Source organism: Nyctereutes procyonoides, unplaced genomic scaffold, assembly GCF_905146905.1.
Source record: "Nyctereutes procyonoides isolate TBG_1078 unplaced genomic scaffold, NYPRO_anot_genome, whole genome shotgun sequence".
Classification (NCBI taxonomy): Eukaryota; Metazoa; Chordata; class Mammalia; order Carnivora; family Canidae; genus Nyctereutes; species Nyctereutes procyonoides.
The window spans coordinates 41,575,262-41,591,864 of NW_026575140.1; the positions used below are offsets into that span (position 1 = coordinate 41,575,262).

Below are 16,603 nucleotides of genomic sequence, written 5' to 3' on the forward strand. Positions count from 1 at the left end.
TCTCTGCTTCCATTAGGATGAGGAGGAGTGGAATTAACCCACAAAGCACTGTGTGAATCTCCACTCTCCCCATCCATCACTCCTCCTCACATTATGCACCTGTGTAGGGCCTGTTGTACACATGCCATCATCCGTCATTTGGCAGAACAAAGAAGCCAAGTGAGGAGGCCAGGAACCTTTCCAGTTCAAAGAACAAAATGCTCTGGACATTAATGGGTCTAGAGGTTAAACACGGCCATTTAAAAAATTTATACTCCACAGTGGTGAAAGGGTTGATGTCTTTCCAAAATGATCCTCTGCTGCACCTGACATACTAAGAAGGATCTAGCTAACCCCTAGCATCATCATTCTCTGTCGCCGGTAACCATATTCTAGTGTCCCTGCGGTAATGCATCCGTTTTGTGCTTAATAGTGCTGCAGGTTTAAACCAGTATATATTTGCACATATTTTTATTCTAAGGTGCTTTGCGTACATTTTCAATAGAGGGAATGGTTTTAATTTGGGCCAGAAACTTTGCATTTGCTGTGTACTGATTCTGCCTATTTTTGCATCCACAGAAATGAAGATGCAGTCAATCAGATGGCTGTTGCTCCCTTTCCAGTACCATCAAGTTCCCCGTCTTCTCTTGAGGTCAGATGGCTCCTAATTAGCATGTAGTGACTTAGATGGATTTGTCATGATTATTTTTTCCACATCTAGCATTTTTGATTTTCAGTATCTGGTATTCCAAATTCATGTAATTTGTTAAATAGGGAATTTCCCTAATTAGAAAGTATTTGAGGTAGAATTAAAAGTAATATAGAGGCACCTGAGTGCCTCAGTTAAGTGTCCAACTCTTGATTTCAGCTCAGTTCATGATCTCAGGGTTATGGGATTGTACCCTGCTTCAGGCTCCTTAATATTGTCTTTCTCCCTCTCTGTACCTTCCCCCATCCCTCTCTCTCTTCTCCCTTTCTTTTTTTTTTTTTTTTAAGATTTATTTATTTATTCATTCAGAGAGAGCGAAGAGAGAGGCAGAGACACAGGCAGAGGGAGAAGCAGGCTCCCTGCAGGAAGCCCGATATGGGACTCGATCCTGGGTCTCCAGGATCACACCCCGGGCTGCAGGCGGCGCTAAACCGCTGCACCTCCGGGGCTGCCCTCTGCTCCCTTTCTTAAAACAAACAAACAAACAAACAAAAAACATAATATAAAATAATGTCAAACAAAACATTAAAACTTAGCATATGAATATTGCCTTCCTCAGAGTTCCTTAAAGTTTCTTCTGGATCTATAATCTGTCCTAATTGGACATTTCAGAATGTATTAGAAAAGATTATCTTTTTTTTCTTTTTTTTTTAATTTATTTGAGTCTTTGTTTAAATTCCAGTTAACTTACGGTGTAATAATAGTTTCAGGTGTATAATATAGTGGTTGAACAACTTCATTACATCACCTGGTGCTCATCAGAACAAGTGTGCTCCTTAATCTCACCGCCTATTTAGTCCATCTCCCCATCCTATTCCCCTCTGGTAACCATCGGTATCTCTTTCTTTATGGCTTCACAACACTTTAATACCTATGATCACAAATATCTTTAAATAATTAATCTATTAATGGAGAAATTACTAGTACAAGATTGCTGTCAGACTGATCTTCTTTTAGACAGTCCTACATGTAGATAGCTAACTATATAATCAAGTGTCTCCTCAGCTGAGGGAATATTATTCTCTTTACATTTTTTATTTATTGAGTTATGTTTTTAATTCCAAAAAGAAATACATATATATTGTAACTAATCAAATCATGCAGAGTTATCAGAAGAAAAAGTTAACTTTCCTTTCCTCACCTACCTGAGGAAGTTAATATTTACTGTTTAGTATCTTTCCATACTTTTTCCTTTGCTTCTACCACAAAAATAAACCACTGTATATGAATAATGTCTACTTTCATAAAAACTCAATTGTGTAATACACATGCTTTCCATTCAACAAGCATTCATTGAGTGCACATTATGCATCAGGCAGTCTTGGGTATTAGAGACATAGGTGTGAATAAAACAGAAGACTTCTTGCTGTGGTTCAGGTTACATTCTAATAAGGAAATTAACAAATAAATAAATACACCAAGAGAACTACCAGTAGTGGTCAGTGCCTTGTGGAGAATTAAAATAGGGAATGTAGCTTGTGACTGCTTCAGTTGGTTTTAGGGAAGTCCTCTTGGACAGGTGAAATGCACACAAGATCAAAATGATCAAAAGGAGCCAAACACAAAAATAAAGGGGGAAGAGTTTTCTTTGCAGAGGGGACAGAAACAACTCTCAAGTGACAAAATGCTGGGGGGGTTGAGGGATATGGCTAGAGGCATATTGGGAGCCTGGAGAGTGGTATGGGGTGGGAGCTTTGTGAGTCAGAGTAAGAAGCTTGAGTTTTAGCCTATGGGCACTCGAAGCCAGCAGAGGGCTTGTAAAGAGGAATGAGATGACTTGATGTACAGTCTCCTAGGTAGAGAATGGACTATGGGAAGGTAAAAGTAATACACTAGAAGGCGGAGACCCACGTGAGACCCATTTGCACTTAGATGAAGATTGCAGTTGGGTGTTGGAGGAAAAGAAAAGTATATTTTTTCTTGATGTTTTGGATGTTGAACCAGACTTAACTGATTAAATGTGGGAGCTGAGAAGAAATAGAATCATGAATAAATCTAGATTTTTGGCTTGAGCAATTAGGTGGATAGTGGTACCATTTTTTATAGTCTATTGAAGAGTTTTCTTCAACAAGGAAGCAGAAATTAGGTTTATTTTAGATAAGTTTGAGATGTATATTCTACATCCTTCTGGAATAGATTCTAATCATTTTTTTAAATTTTGCTTTTTTTTTGTTTAGTGTAATGTCCATATTTTAATACACTCTTATACTTTTTTTTCCAACTGACAAATATTCAAGTGATTTTCCAAATGTTTTGCCAGTAAAAGAATACCAAAATAAAGATTATGAGTGTGTATGAGAGAATTATTAGGTGCTAGTGCTTTTATTTCTAGCAAAGATTTCCCCCAGTGTACAATTGCAGAGTCATAAACTATACAGTTTTAAATTTTTCACTTATATTAACCATTTTCTATCTGAAAAGATTGTAGTGATAGGTGTTGATGCCCCACCAATAGCCATTTAGCCACAGCTTGCCAGCCCTGGGCATTTTCAATTAAGAACTAGGGTAGGGCAGCCCTGATGGCTTAGCAGTTTAGCGCCACTTCAGCCCAGGGCCTGATCCTGGAGACCTGGGATCGAGTCCCACGTGGGGCTCCCTGCATGGAGCCTGTTTCTCCCTCTGCCTGTGTCTCTGCCTTTTTCTCTCTCTGTGCCTCTCATGAATAAATAAATAAAATCTTAAAAAAAAAAAAAAAAAAAAGAACTAGGGTAGACAGGGTGGTAGAAAGGAAGGGATCCCAGAGCCATACAGCTTCAGTTCAAAATCTCATATAGCTATATTCTAGACACATGACCCTGAATAATACATTACCTCTTCTATCATGACTTTACTTATCTGTAGGGAGGTAACAATAGTTTTGCTTCATAGAGTTGTTAAGATTAAATCTTGTGCCTGACACATGGTAGCTACTCAGTAAGCACTACTACTTAACTCTTCATTTTTTTGTCTTTATAGAATGTCATATAAATCTTTTGGAGGGAGTAGGGGGAGGATAAGGGGAATCATTTTAGAATAATGTTTTACAAGATTTTATTTATTCATGAGAGACACACACAGAGAGAGGCAGAGACATAGGCAGAGGGAGAAGCAGATTTCCTGCGAGGAGCCCAATGCAGGATTCGATCCCAGGACTCTGGGATCACAACCTGAGCCAAAGGCAGATACTCAACCACTGAGCCACCCAGGTGCCCCTAGAATAATTTTTTTCTATAGTATTGTTAGTTATGAATATTCCCAACAAAATAGCCCCTTGGAACTGAATTTTAAGGGAGTGATTGAATTTTGCAAGTGTCTACTATGTCAAACACTGTCTTATAGGCCTTCAAAATGTGTTCTCATGTCCCACTTACATCCAAGCCTTCGAAAGACAGTATTATTATTTCCACATTACAGAAGGGGTCTAGAGAGGCTAAATAGTATGTCCATATGCTCAGAGCTGCTTCATCTGCACCTAGGATTGTTACCACCAGACATTCATGGACTTGTAAAGAGCGAATGAAGTAATATATATAAAGCACTTAGTACAGCTCATGGCACAAAGTAAATGTTCAAGAAATGTAAACTGTTTATTTCTTCAAATATTTAAGTATATTTAACTCAAACTTTTAAGTATATTATACATTATCTATTGTTTTCATTTTTTTAATTGCTAACTACAGAAATGGGTTCTAGTCATTCAGTCATCAGTAAAAAATAAAATTTTTATCATATTACAATTGAGTATACCAATCGAATTATCTTACAAAGAGGGTTTTTAATTTTTCTCTGGATTTTTGGCCTCCAACCACTGCCACCGAATGATGAGTGATACCTCTCCTATGGGTGGTATGTGAAGTCTATAGGTATGCTGTAGTCTCCTGTCCATTTCCTTATCCCTTCCCACCGACCTGTGTGACCCTCTCACTAGGCCTTTTCCTTCCTCACTTGTTTCTAGTAAGTACTTAAGCATAACTCATATCAGACATATTGCTGAAAGCACTCGCCCATTTAAATCATAACCAAATAGATAAATACAGTCCTGTCATTATTAATTTGGGCCTGATGATAGTTCAGCACATTGAATAGCACTATTATTATATACTAATGGGATGTCATATTCATTCCCTTACTGAACAGATATCTATTGAGCCCTTATTATATGTTGGGTACCATTTTAGATACCAAGAATATGGTAGAGATCAAAATCACTTCATGCAGTCATGTGCTAGCAGAGTGAACAAGGTAATAAGACAATGAACAAGAAGTCTGAAGATGTGGGTTCTCGTTTTAGCTCAACCAGTTACCTGTTGGGCATATGACCTTGTCAAGGTAGTTGCTCTCTCAGAGTCTTGCTTTTTCTGTGAAGCCACATTCATAACCTCCCCTGTGTGTGTCAGCAGGTAGTTATGAGGATCAAGCACTAAATGTAGGTTAAAGTATTTTATAATCCATGTAGCTATATACATACATAAGGGATTATTAGCATTTCTGCTGCTATGCTCTTGGTAATTGTAATGCTGGGGCAGCTGTATGGTACAGTGATTAAGAACATAAGCTTGGGAGTCGGACAGATCCGAGTCCTAATCTTTGTTCTGCCATTTACTAGCAGAGTGAACTTGAGTCAGTTAAGCTCTATAAGCTTCCATTTCCTCACATTTGGGGCGGATGGGGGGGGTGATAATAATAATTAATTCTATGGATTTGGTAGAAGAATTGAATCAGGTTTATAAAATGCTTAGCATTATTCTTGGCACACAGTAAAAACTCATTTTAGTTTGTGATTATACTTATATTATTACAGTCCTCTAGCAAAACTCCCAGCCTCCAGCATCTTCCATTTTCACCAGTTTTCTTCCTATATTACTATATTTGTCCTCTTGCTCAAAAACCTTTTATACCTCTTGCCTAGCACATCTTTGTTTCAGAATCCTTGTTTCAGGGTTAGAATTAGGGCTTTGTATTTACCTCCCTAACTTCTAATCAGCTTTTTTTTTCTCATTAATGCATAATAAAGCCCTAGACACTACATGTACTGTTGACCACCCCCCCCACATACATCCACATACACACATTTTGGTCTTTATTAATTCACAACCAGTAATTCCTCGAAGGATTATTTTTGAAAGATTCCAAGTTTTCTATTCAAAATGAATAACATAGGGGCTTCTGGGTGGCTCAGGTCATGACCTCAGGGTCCTAGAATCAAACCCTGCTTCGGGCTCTCTGCTCAGTTCCTGGGGGAAGGGAGTTGTCTGCTTCTCCCTCTCCCTTTGCCCCTCCCCCCCACTCATGTGCTCTATTTCAAATAAATAAAATCTTTTTAAAGAATGAATAAAATAATGCATAGCACGTAGAATATAGTAAATATTCAAATGTGAGATATTATGACCAATTTTATCCCACATTAGTAATCTTAACTACCTTCATAGTTAAGTAATATTCATGGTTCATTTAAAAAGTAAAAATTTTCCTTTCTGTGACATCACCTGGGCCTTATAGAAGTGAGGGACCCTTTTCTAAAACATGGGGTGAGCTATATTTAAGCTTTTCTACTGTATCCCTTGATGCTTCATTTCAGTGCTGGATACTTCTTACTGATTTAACTTATTCTGCTATTTATTTATCAAATATCCACTTTGTAGATCATATACATAGTGTCTTACCTCAAAGAACTTCAACTCTTATAAGGAAAATAAGACATGCATATTACTAAAACAAGGGTGTCCTAAGAGATAAAGCTTTAGGAGAAGTTCAGAGGAGATGAATAATTATTTCCTGGTAAGAAAATAGCTATTTCTGACAGGTAGATTGGATTTTAAAATATGAATATGGTTAGGTAAAAATGTGGGAATAGCACAAGCAAAAACACGGAAATAAGAAAAATCAGGATGTGAGATGGGGAGAAGAATCTAAGAGTATGTAAAAGAGAGTAATAGAAAATGAGGTTTGAAAAATAAATGGAGGTCAAATGAGAGAGACCTGAATTTAAATCTCAGAAGGTTGGAATTTCATGTATTTGGCACTTAGAGCTGTTGAAGGCATTTGAACAATGAAATAGTCTAATCAGAGCTCTCCTTCAGGTAGGTTTGTCTAATAGCAACGAGAAGGATTTCTCGGAGAGGGAAACCCAATTAGGAAGCCACGGCTGTGGTCTTATTAGAGGTTCTCAAGTCTCAAGTACACTTGGGTTGCAAGATATTTATTCCATTCCTTGACAAGGTAGGATAAATCTTTTAGAATATCTTTATAGAAGCAAGCAACTTCATTTTTTTCTTTCCCTCAGAAGTTGTGCTTTTTTGAATACTAAGTGAGATGAGGCAGGCCTCATAAAGAATGGACAGGTTGATTACCCAGGGAGTGCTATTAGCATAATTCCCATTTTACCTTTAATTGTGCACTGCCTTCCTGGAATTCTGAGTAGCCTAGAAAATTTGCTCATGATGGGGGTAGAAGAAAGAAATTCAATTTGTCACATCCAGTCAACATGACTTACAGAAAGAAATATTTGAATTTAGGCTGGCAATGAAATGAATAAATCATCCTGTGGTTTTTTTGCAAGAGAGCATTGGGTTTGGGAAAAATGGGAATGATAAAATTTAAACCAATAAAAGGTTTTTTATTTTTTTAAGAAACTTTTGATTATATCAAGGAGGTATGGTTGCTTTTTGTTTTGTTTTTAATTTGCTTAGTAAAACCTTTAAAGGAAAATAGTTGTATATACTGTATATACTGTTTCATCATGTTAAATGAGGAAAGAGTAGTGAACACTATGGAGCATATAACTGGTCAGAGGTGTGGTTTTTCCAATCCTCAGTAACATCCTTAACTAAACTTCTATTGATAACCTGCTTTCTTTTTATATATATATATATAAGATTTATTTATTTAGAGAGAGAGAGAGCAAGAGTGAGCATGAGTAGGAGGAGGAATAGAGGTAGCAGGAGAAGCAAACTCCTTGCTGAGTGCAAAGTCCGACACAGGGCTTGATCCTAGGACCCTGAGATCATGACCTGAGCCTAAACCAAGAGTCAGGTGCTTAACCAACTGAGCCACCCAGGCGCCTCTGATAACCTGCTTTCAAATAAAAACATAAATTCCTGGTTTCAAGTTTTCTAGTTGGGGAAAACTATAGGTAAGTAATGAGTGATATGAAAAAATTAAACAGTATAAAAATAAAAACTATCACCACTTATCATCACTTCATGTAAATTTTGAGGAGACCAGGGGAGGGAATTTAGGACTTCCTGAAGGTTTAGGAGGGACTTCTCTGAGGATTGAATAGCATTTCTTACCAACTTTTTTTTTTGTGTGTGTGTAAAGTCTGTGTTAAGTATACAGTGCTTTATTCATCTTTAAAACATAATTCACCACAGAAGCTACTGTCTGTGGTCTTCATGGGGAAAGGTCATTGTCCTTGAGCAGACTTCACTGCATGGGCAGCTTTGGACAGGTGGTTTGAGGATCAGCAAGAAAGGAAGGGAACACCCAGCTATCCAAATGAGCTGAATCATCTTGGGTGTCATTGTGCCACCATCCATCAGCCAGATGGTCTTCAAACCACTGTGATACAATTGTGCTTTGGAAGTCATGCTTGCTGACCTACTTTCCTCTTCCCATCCCTGACTGATTCCTGATTTCTAAGCTCCTGGTCAGCAGGGTGTTTTAAAGGTTTGCCTAACTAACACATGTGAGCCATTCTGTTCTCAGAACAGAACCTACTTTGTTTTGTTCTGTGCCTCACTGAAGCATGAAAACTCTTCTATAAGCAGTAGCTCTCCTAGGAAAGCACATGCTTTATTGCTAACCTCTCTCAATTCCAACTTCCTGTTTTACCTGACTCCTCTCCATCTGGATTTTGACTTCAAACCTTCCTCTGTGGAACCATCTCAAACTAAACCAGTAACTAAAAACAGAGGAAAAGCTTTAGAAGGGGTTCATGGTGTAAAAAAAAAAAAAAGAAAAGAAAAAGAAAAGAAAGAAAAAAAATAGAAGGAGTTCATGGTACAGTTATAAAGAGCATTGACTTTGAAATCTGAGGGAGGGCACCTGGGTGGCTCAATGGTTGAGCGTCTGCCTTTGGTTCAGATCGCATTCCTGGGCTTCTGGGATCAAGTCCTGCATCGGGCTCCCCGCAGGGAGCCTGCTTCTCCCTCTGCCTATGTCTCTGCCTCTGATGAATAAATAAACAAAATCTTAAAAAAGAAATTAATAAAATAAAATGAGAGGGACCTAGGATGAATATAAAGAAGGATCAGACAAAGGAAATGAATGAGGCACAGATGTTGGATTCAAGAATCTTTCAGCCTCACAGGAAGATCAATTCCATACATATGTAATTAGAATACAAATGAGATGATAAATGACATAGGAAGTTCAGGTAAAATTTTAAGTGAGGTTAGAAGAAGAGATGTCTTCTAGCTAAGGAGAAGGAAAGGATTTATGGAGTAAGTGACATTTGAGACACTTTGTGTGATAATACTGTAGATACAGATGTAAAGGGTATTCTTTTTTGTTTTTATTCCCATTTTAAAAGATATACAGACCATTTGTAACCTAGGCTCCCGTGCCCATATTTTCTTACATTTTCAAAGGTGAAGCATCATTGGTTTCTCCCCGACTTCAGTATTCATTTTATAAAGACCAAGAACCTCACTTCTATATTCCCATAGCTGAGAAACATAAAAGATGCCTCTGACTTATTTAAACAGCACTTTGCTTTCCCCAACAAGATAGATGCATAATTAGATGACTGATATCAGCTGACCACCATCCTGGTGAAAATCTCTCATTTGGGATCAGAGGAGTTCTCAATGTGTTTGTTCTATAATTGAATGTGCTGCAGTTACAAACATTGACTGTCTCCAAAGCCTCAGTTGGATAGCATAGCCCCTCCAAGGCTTTTTCGGGACTCACCACAGGTTACAGAAGCAGACACATGAAGGATTTGGAGCATTAAAGGTTTCCCATAGATTAAGTACTGGTTTTTAAAAGTGTAATTCGGGGCACCTGGGTGGCTCAGTCAGTTAAGTGTTTGCCTTTGGCTCAGATCATGTTCTCGGGGGTCCTGGGATCTAGTCCCACATCGAGCTCCCTGCTCAACAGGGAACCTGCTTCTCTCTCTTCCTCTGACTGCTTCTCCCCCTGCTTGTGCTCTCTTTCTGTGTCAAAATAAATAAATAAAATCTTTAAAAAATATGTGTAATTCGTTTCTTCTGAATTTTTCTGTCTTTAGAACTTAACCACTATCTAAGACGCTGAAAATCTATATATTCTCAAGCTTTGTTTCTTAACTTGGGCATGTTTATTTTATTTGGTGATTTCTTCATTACCCAAATTCACTGAGAAGAGGATGTTCTACTTAATGAAATTTTCTGGTTAACAAATGCTGTAACAGTGTTTAATGGTCTGATGATGATTTTTTTTAAAAAATTGTGAATCCTGGGGACACCTCTGGTGGCTCAGTGGTTGAGTGTCTGCCTTTAGCTCACGGCGTGGTCCCAGGGTCCTGAGATGGAGTCCCACATCGGGTTCCCTACAGGGGTCCTGCTTCTCCCTCTACCTGTGTCTCTGCTTCTCTGTCTCTCATGAATAAATAAATGAAATCTTTTAAAAAAAAAAAGATTCTGAATCCTGTTTTCTGTAAAATTAGTTATCAACCCTCAGTGCTGACAGGGAACAAAGAGAGAAAAGAAACAAGAGCATCATTTACTTAGGGCCTACAGCATAGTTAACAAGAACAGGACCTTTAATGTCAGTCTTTCCTACTTTGAATCCTGGGTTCACCTCTCACTAGCTAGGCAAGTTAATTTAAAATGTATCATTTTCCCATCCATTAATTGTTTTGTTGTTGTTGTTTTTTAGAAAACAATTTTTTTAAAGATTTATTTATTCATGAGAGACACAGAGAGAGAGGCAGAGACACAGGCAGAGGGAGAGGCAGTCTCCTAGCAGGGAGCCTGATGTGAGACTCAATGCCGGATCCTGGGATCACGCCCTGAGCCGAAGGCAGATGCTCAACCACTGAGCCACCCAGGCATCCCCCCATCCATGAATTGGAATGAGATTGGTACATACTTATATAGGGTTGTTATGAAGACTACACAAAACAGAGGATGGATAAAGAACCTGTCTCAACAAAAAGCTGGAAACAAATTAACTGCACCTGGTGTTGTGCTACTAGACATTTTGCATGTTAATATATTAATCTTCAAGCCAACCTGTTAGGGTAGTATTTTTAATCTGATTCTTTTATCTGTGCTTCAAAAATAAGTATTCAGAACCTTGCTGAAAGTCAAACAATTCTACACGGTAAAGTTGAGATTTGAACCTGGATCTGACCAATTTAACATCTATGCTTTTTTTTTTAAGTTTATTATTATTATTTTTAGCAATCTCTACACCCAATGTGGGGCTCCAACTCATGACTCTGAGATCAAGTTTCATGCTCTTCTGACTAAGCCAGCCAGGCACCCCTATGCTGCTTTCTTTGTTAGATTTTTTTTTCTTTTAGATATTTCTCATAGCTCTCCTTTATTTTCTTAAACTTGCAATAATACATGTGGATTCTTCTGTAATGAAACAGTACAGAAATAACTAATGCATCTCCCCATTCTTTAATACTATTCCCCAGAAGTAAGCAATTTGAAAAATTTGTCCTATATGCTGACAAATATTTTCCTGCATGTGTATCTATATGTGTGTATATTTTGTATCCTTTTTTCTGAAAAGATTGCTCAAACCTACATTCTTACAGTGGCATGTAAAAGTTCCTCTTTCTCTACAACATTATCAATACTGAATGCTCTCTTTCTATTCTCTTGTTCATTTGATAGATGAAAGGACACAATATCTTTGCTTCAGTTTGCACTACTTAATTATAAATGAGATTGAATGTCCCAAAATCAAAACTAATTTCTCTATAAACAATCCCACTAAATTTGTAGTAATCCCAAAATGGTAGTAATTTAATATGAAAATCCAAATAAATACAATGTAGATACTCCATATATCATCCTTATTCTCCTGTATGTGCCCTCAGGAAGTAAACTTCTGATTAATTAATATAACATTTAATGTTACAGTTGAATTGGGGAGATATTGAATGTGTTTTTTAGAGACAGGGAATGTACATGGTGGGTACAATGGGAGAGGGAGAGGATCTCAAGCAGATTCCCTGCTGAGCATGGGGCCTGATGCAGGGCTCTGTCCCAAGATCCTGAGATCATGACCTGAGCTGCAGTCAAGAGTTAGATGCTTAACGGACTGAGCCACCTAGGTGCCCCTGTTTTGGAATTTTAATGGGGGTTATTCTTGTAGGATGTCTCATTTATATTAAACAACTATTCCATTCATTGGTTCAGCCAGGATTTGTCCAGTGTTTCCTATGTACCACACATAGTTCTAGGTACTTGAGTTTCAGAAATAAACAGGATAAATAAGTGTCTTATCTCAAGTAGTTTAATCTTGCACAGAAGATAAACAACCATCTCTGAAAATTTTAGCTAGAGGGACTAGAATAGCTAACTTGCTGAAACAGCAAATTTTTTAGCTCCCACGTGAAGGCTGCTAAGAATAAGACTGTACTTCAGGTCAGGTTGATGCAGCGGCCCAGTTTGCCATCAGAGTCAGATTTTTCCATCTCTACCTTTGCTCTGTCATTCAGTGTCAGATTCATCTCACGGCTGGTTTCCTCAGATCCGTGAGATTGTTGCCCATGGCAATTTGAGCTTCATGCTTTCTTGTTAATTTGGGAGGTGGGGGGACTTCTTCTGGTTCTCTTAAGACCAAGGAGGATGGGGCATCTGGCTGACTTGGTCTGTGGTGCACATGACCCGTGGTCTAGGAATTGTGAGTTCAAGCCCCGTGTTGGGTGTAGAAATTACTTAAAAAATAAAAATCTTAGAAGCCCCTGAGTGGCTTAGTCAGTTAAGCATCTGCCTTTGGCTCAGGTCATAATAATTGGGGTTCTGGGATCAGGCCCACATAGGGCTCCCTACTCAGCAGGGAGTCTGCTTCTCCCTCTCTCTCTGTCCCTCCCCCTGCTCATGCTCTCTCTCTCTCTCTCATAAATAAATAAATAAATAAATAAATAAATAAATAAATAAATATTTTAAGAATATAAAAATAAAAATATTTTTTAAAAAGACCAAGGAAGAACTTTTCTAGAAGTCTCTTTACATCTCATTGAGGAGAACTGGATCACATCCATTCCTGACAAAGTCATTGACAAAAAGAGTGTGATTAGGGCACTTGAGTGGCTCACTTGGGTTAGGCATCTGCCTTTGGCTCAAGTCATGATCCTGTGTCCTGGGATTGCTTCTCCCTTTGCCTCTCCCCCTACTTGTGCACTCTCTCTCTCTCAAATAAATAAATAAAATCTTAAAAAAAAAAAAAAGAGTGGGATTAACCATAAGACAGGCAGGTCCGATATTGGAACAGAGAATAGGAATCAGCTTTTCTTAAGCCATATCTGTAAGCAGCAGGAACAGATCCACGGGTGGGGTGGGGTAGGGGGAGGTTGTGGAGATGTCCTTCTAGTGGAAAGAAAGAAAATAGGAATGGCCGCTCGAGAAGAAAGAGTATCTACAACAATAATAAAACAAGCAGTTGTGATTAAGTATCTATATAGTTCTGGGCAGTGTGAGTGAAGAATAACATCTTTACGGTTTTCTTCCTAATGCCCCGTAGGATCAGAGTGGTACCGAGCCTGTTAGCAGTGAGGAAGATGGGAGTCTTGAAGTTGGTATTAAACAATTGCCTGAAAATGAAAGCTCCAAACTGGTGAGAATCCTGGGTGTTTTTCAACCAATGTTCTTTTTTTAAAAGTGTATCATTGATATTTTGTACCACCATGGAAAGGATCAACTTGCATCGTTGTTTCCTACTCTAGAAATCTTGATCTCTGAGCTAGTAGAAGCTTTTTCATATAGAGTGACCCATTAATTCAACAAGAGCATATTCTCGTATTTTCTTCACACTTGAATTGTGCTGTCTGGAACAAAAGAAGCAATTTCTCTTTTAATCTTGTTTAATATTGGGTTTCTTTAAGCGTAGGATCCCTAAAGGCATAGAAAAAGATGTTAAATATATTCCACTAATTCATAGTAAAATAAAAGATGGTTAAGCTTACTGAGGGGCTGGAGCATTAGAAGAGAGTTAGTTTTTGTTGTTATTTTTTAAGTAACTGTTATTTTTTAGTAATCTCTACATCCAGCATGGGTCTCGAACGCAAAATCATGAAATCAAGAGTCACATACTTTTTCGACCTGATCCAACTAGTTGCTCCAAAGAGAGTCAGTTTTAGAGAATGCTCCCTCCTTACATCTTTAAGTGCTTGATATTTTATTTCATACTTATTGTGTACTGGGTACTGTGCTATATGCTACTTTCATTTCCTAATCCTTATAATGCAGGTGATAGTACCTTTCTTTTACATAGAAAGAAACCAAAGGCTCATGATGGTCACTAAACTTGCGAGAGGCCACTCACTAGAATTTGGTAGACCTGGAGATTCCCGCCTCCTGCCACCACCACCCCGCCCACCCCCCCTACCCCACCCCCCACCCCGGCCCCATTCAGTCTGACTCCCATGCCTAATTCACCATCCATCTTTTTGTTTTGCAGCCTTGTACTTACAGGGTTAGACTACAACTTCTAGAAAGAAATGTGGGCTTTTTTTTCTCTTTATTTCAAAATGTCTTACAAATCTCAAAGAATTATCACTTGGGAGGGTCACCCTGATTTTATGGCAACACAGAATTGTTCATTATACTTCAGGGAGTTTGAGAAATCATTTGTCTTCTTTCAACTTGCAGAAAATGTTTATTGGGACTGTCTTAGATTCTGTGTCCTAGAAAAGAAACTTATTCTTTCAGGCTGAGGGAAGAGGACATTTCACCAAAAGTGGAAATGACAATGGGCTATACCTTGGCATATTGCAAATGGGACCCAAGAACCCTAGTGTCAAGAACACTGGGACTAGTGGATTGTAACCATTGTTCTTGAACAAGATGTTCCAAGGTTACACTGTTCCCTTTCTAAAAAATTGAACAGCATTTTACATAGATGGGGAATGAGTAACATCAACAAAGTTTGAACTCACAGCTCCTTCATTTAAAAACACTATTAACTTGGTTTTGGGGGGCACTGTATCTCCATAGATAGGTTAGGGAAAAGTCTTATAAAGCAATAGGGTTTTGTCAGTAGGGGCTTCCAACACAGTCTATAGAGGAAATGGTTAAAAGGGTGAGAACACTTCCTTGCTTGCTAGAAGAATCTGTTAGTCCAAAGAGATTCATTCACTTGTAGGCTACAGACAAAGCCATCCATTACCCATTGCTGTTCCCAAGAAAGCAATTCCAGTAATGGGGCTCCAAGTGTCAAGACAATTGAAGGGTCTCACCCTCAGGCAGAGGACTTGAAAAACTGAGGGTAATTTTTAGATAATGTTTTATACTGTATTTCACCAAGATGAAAACCTTCTCCATACCTACTGACTACTGTCTCTCTTTTTCCCTCCTCTCCCTTTTCCACCTCCCTCTCTTTTTAACATTACAATTCTTTCTCACTGTTTCCAGTAGAATCTATGCATGGTCTAGTTGAGAGAGAAAGGAGAGCCTAAATTTAAACAACTTTTATATCATAAATACAAATGGCCTACCATAAAACATTAGCCAAGTGTGTGGTCTTGGGCCAGGTACTTGACTACACTAACCATCAGTTTTCTCACCCGAGGAAGAACAGTAATCAGGATGTTAGGAGGAAACAAATAGGCTATAAGGTGTAAATCAAGGAGTAGAATACAGGACAGATAGTTGGTGTTCAGCAAGTTCATTCATTAATTCAACAAATATTTGCTTAATGCCAGTATGTTCCGGGCAATAGATATACAACAGTGAACAAAATGTAGAAAAATGCCCACTCTCAGGGCACCTAAGTGGCTCTGTCAGTTAAGTATCTGACTGTTGCTTTTGATTCAGGTCATGATCTCAGGGCTGTGAGCTCAAGCCCCATGTTGGGCTCCATGCGCTCAGCACAGGGTTTGCTTGAGACTTTCTCCCACTCTGCCCTCCCCCCAATAAATAAATACATCTTTTTAAAAATGCCTGATCTCCTGGGGACTCTATTCAGGATGAGTAGGGAGAGGAGAATAGATAATAAATTAGCAAAATATTAGACTGGGTCATAAGAAATTGTTGTTTTGTGGGTAAGAATTTTATATGGTACAACCTATGTGTTATTGTGTTATAAAGTATTAATAACGATTAAATGTCACTAGTTATCATGATTATTTCTACTATAAGATTGGTGCAAGGATTGCTACACTATCCTGGGATTATTGCCCCATGCATCTTGTCAGAGGACAGCATATGATTTGTATGGGTCTTAACTCTTTTCCCCCCTGTTTATGGTCAAGACAGTGGGAAACACTAAGCCCTAACCCTCTAAAAGTTGCTTGCTTGCTTCTTATGGGGGACCTATGTCTCATCAGGCGCTATGCTGGCCCCTGCAAGAATGATTGGGAAAAACACACAGCCTTGCTCTTCAGCAGCTGACCCTCTAGAATCAGAGAGGATAATAGAATTTGTATCTAGAAAATTAACACATACAGAAATATATTAGAAAAAACTGCTGTGCTGCATGCATTCAAAAGTGGAAGGAAGCATTTTATTCAGGGATGATTAGGGAAGGTTTCTTAGAATCATGGCCTCTAAAGTAAATCTCTGAAGATAAGAAAGCAATTGACTGGTGAGGTTGGCATAAATAGGAGGTTTACCAGCTAAACGGGTGTGGATTATGGAGTAGTGAGTAAGTACTGGGCTTTTGTGGGGCGACAACAAGCAATACAATTTGAACAGCAGACTCATAGAACTGAAGGAACTATATGCTGTGAATTATAGATGAATTTATTCATCTTTATGTGCTCAGCGCTCAGTG

General features: G+C 38.4%; 1 protein-coding gene across 4 annotated transcripts in view; it reads left to right on the forward strand.

The window, feature by feature from the left end:
• PATJ (PATJ crumbs cell polarity complex component) overlaps window positions 1–16,603 on the forward strand; it is a 354,647-nt gene that overhangs the window by 248,858 nt on the left and 89,186 nt on the right. For all 4 annotated transcript variants that reach the window (XM_055305729.1, XM_055305727.1, XM_055305728.1 and 1 more), the window contains 2 exons: window positions 559–631; window positions 13,355–13,447. In XM_055305729.1, coding sequence (XP_055161704.1) covers window positions 559–631; window positions 13,355–13,447 — 166 coding nt within the window. The remainder of the gene's footprint in view (window positions 1–558; window positions 632–13,354; window positions 13,448–16,603) is intronic.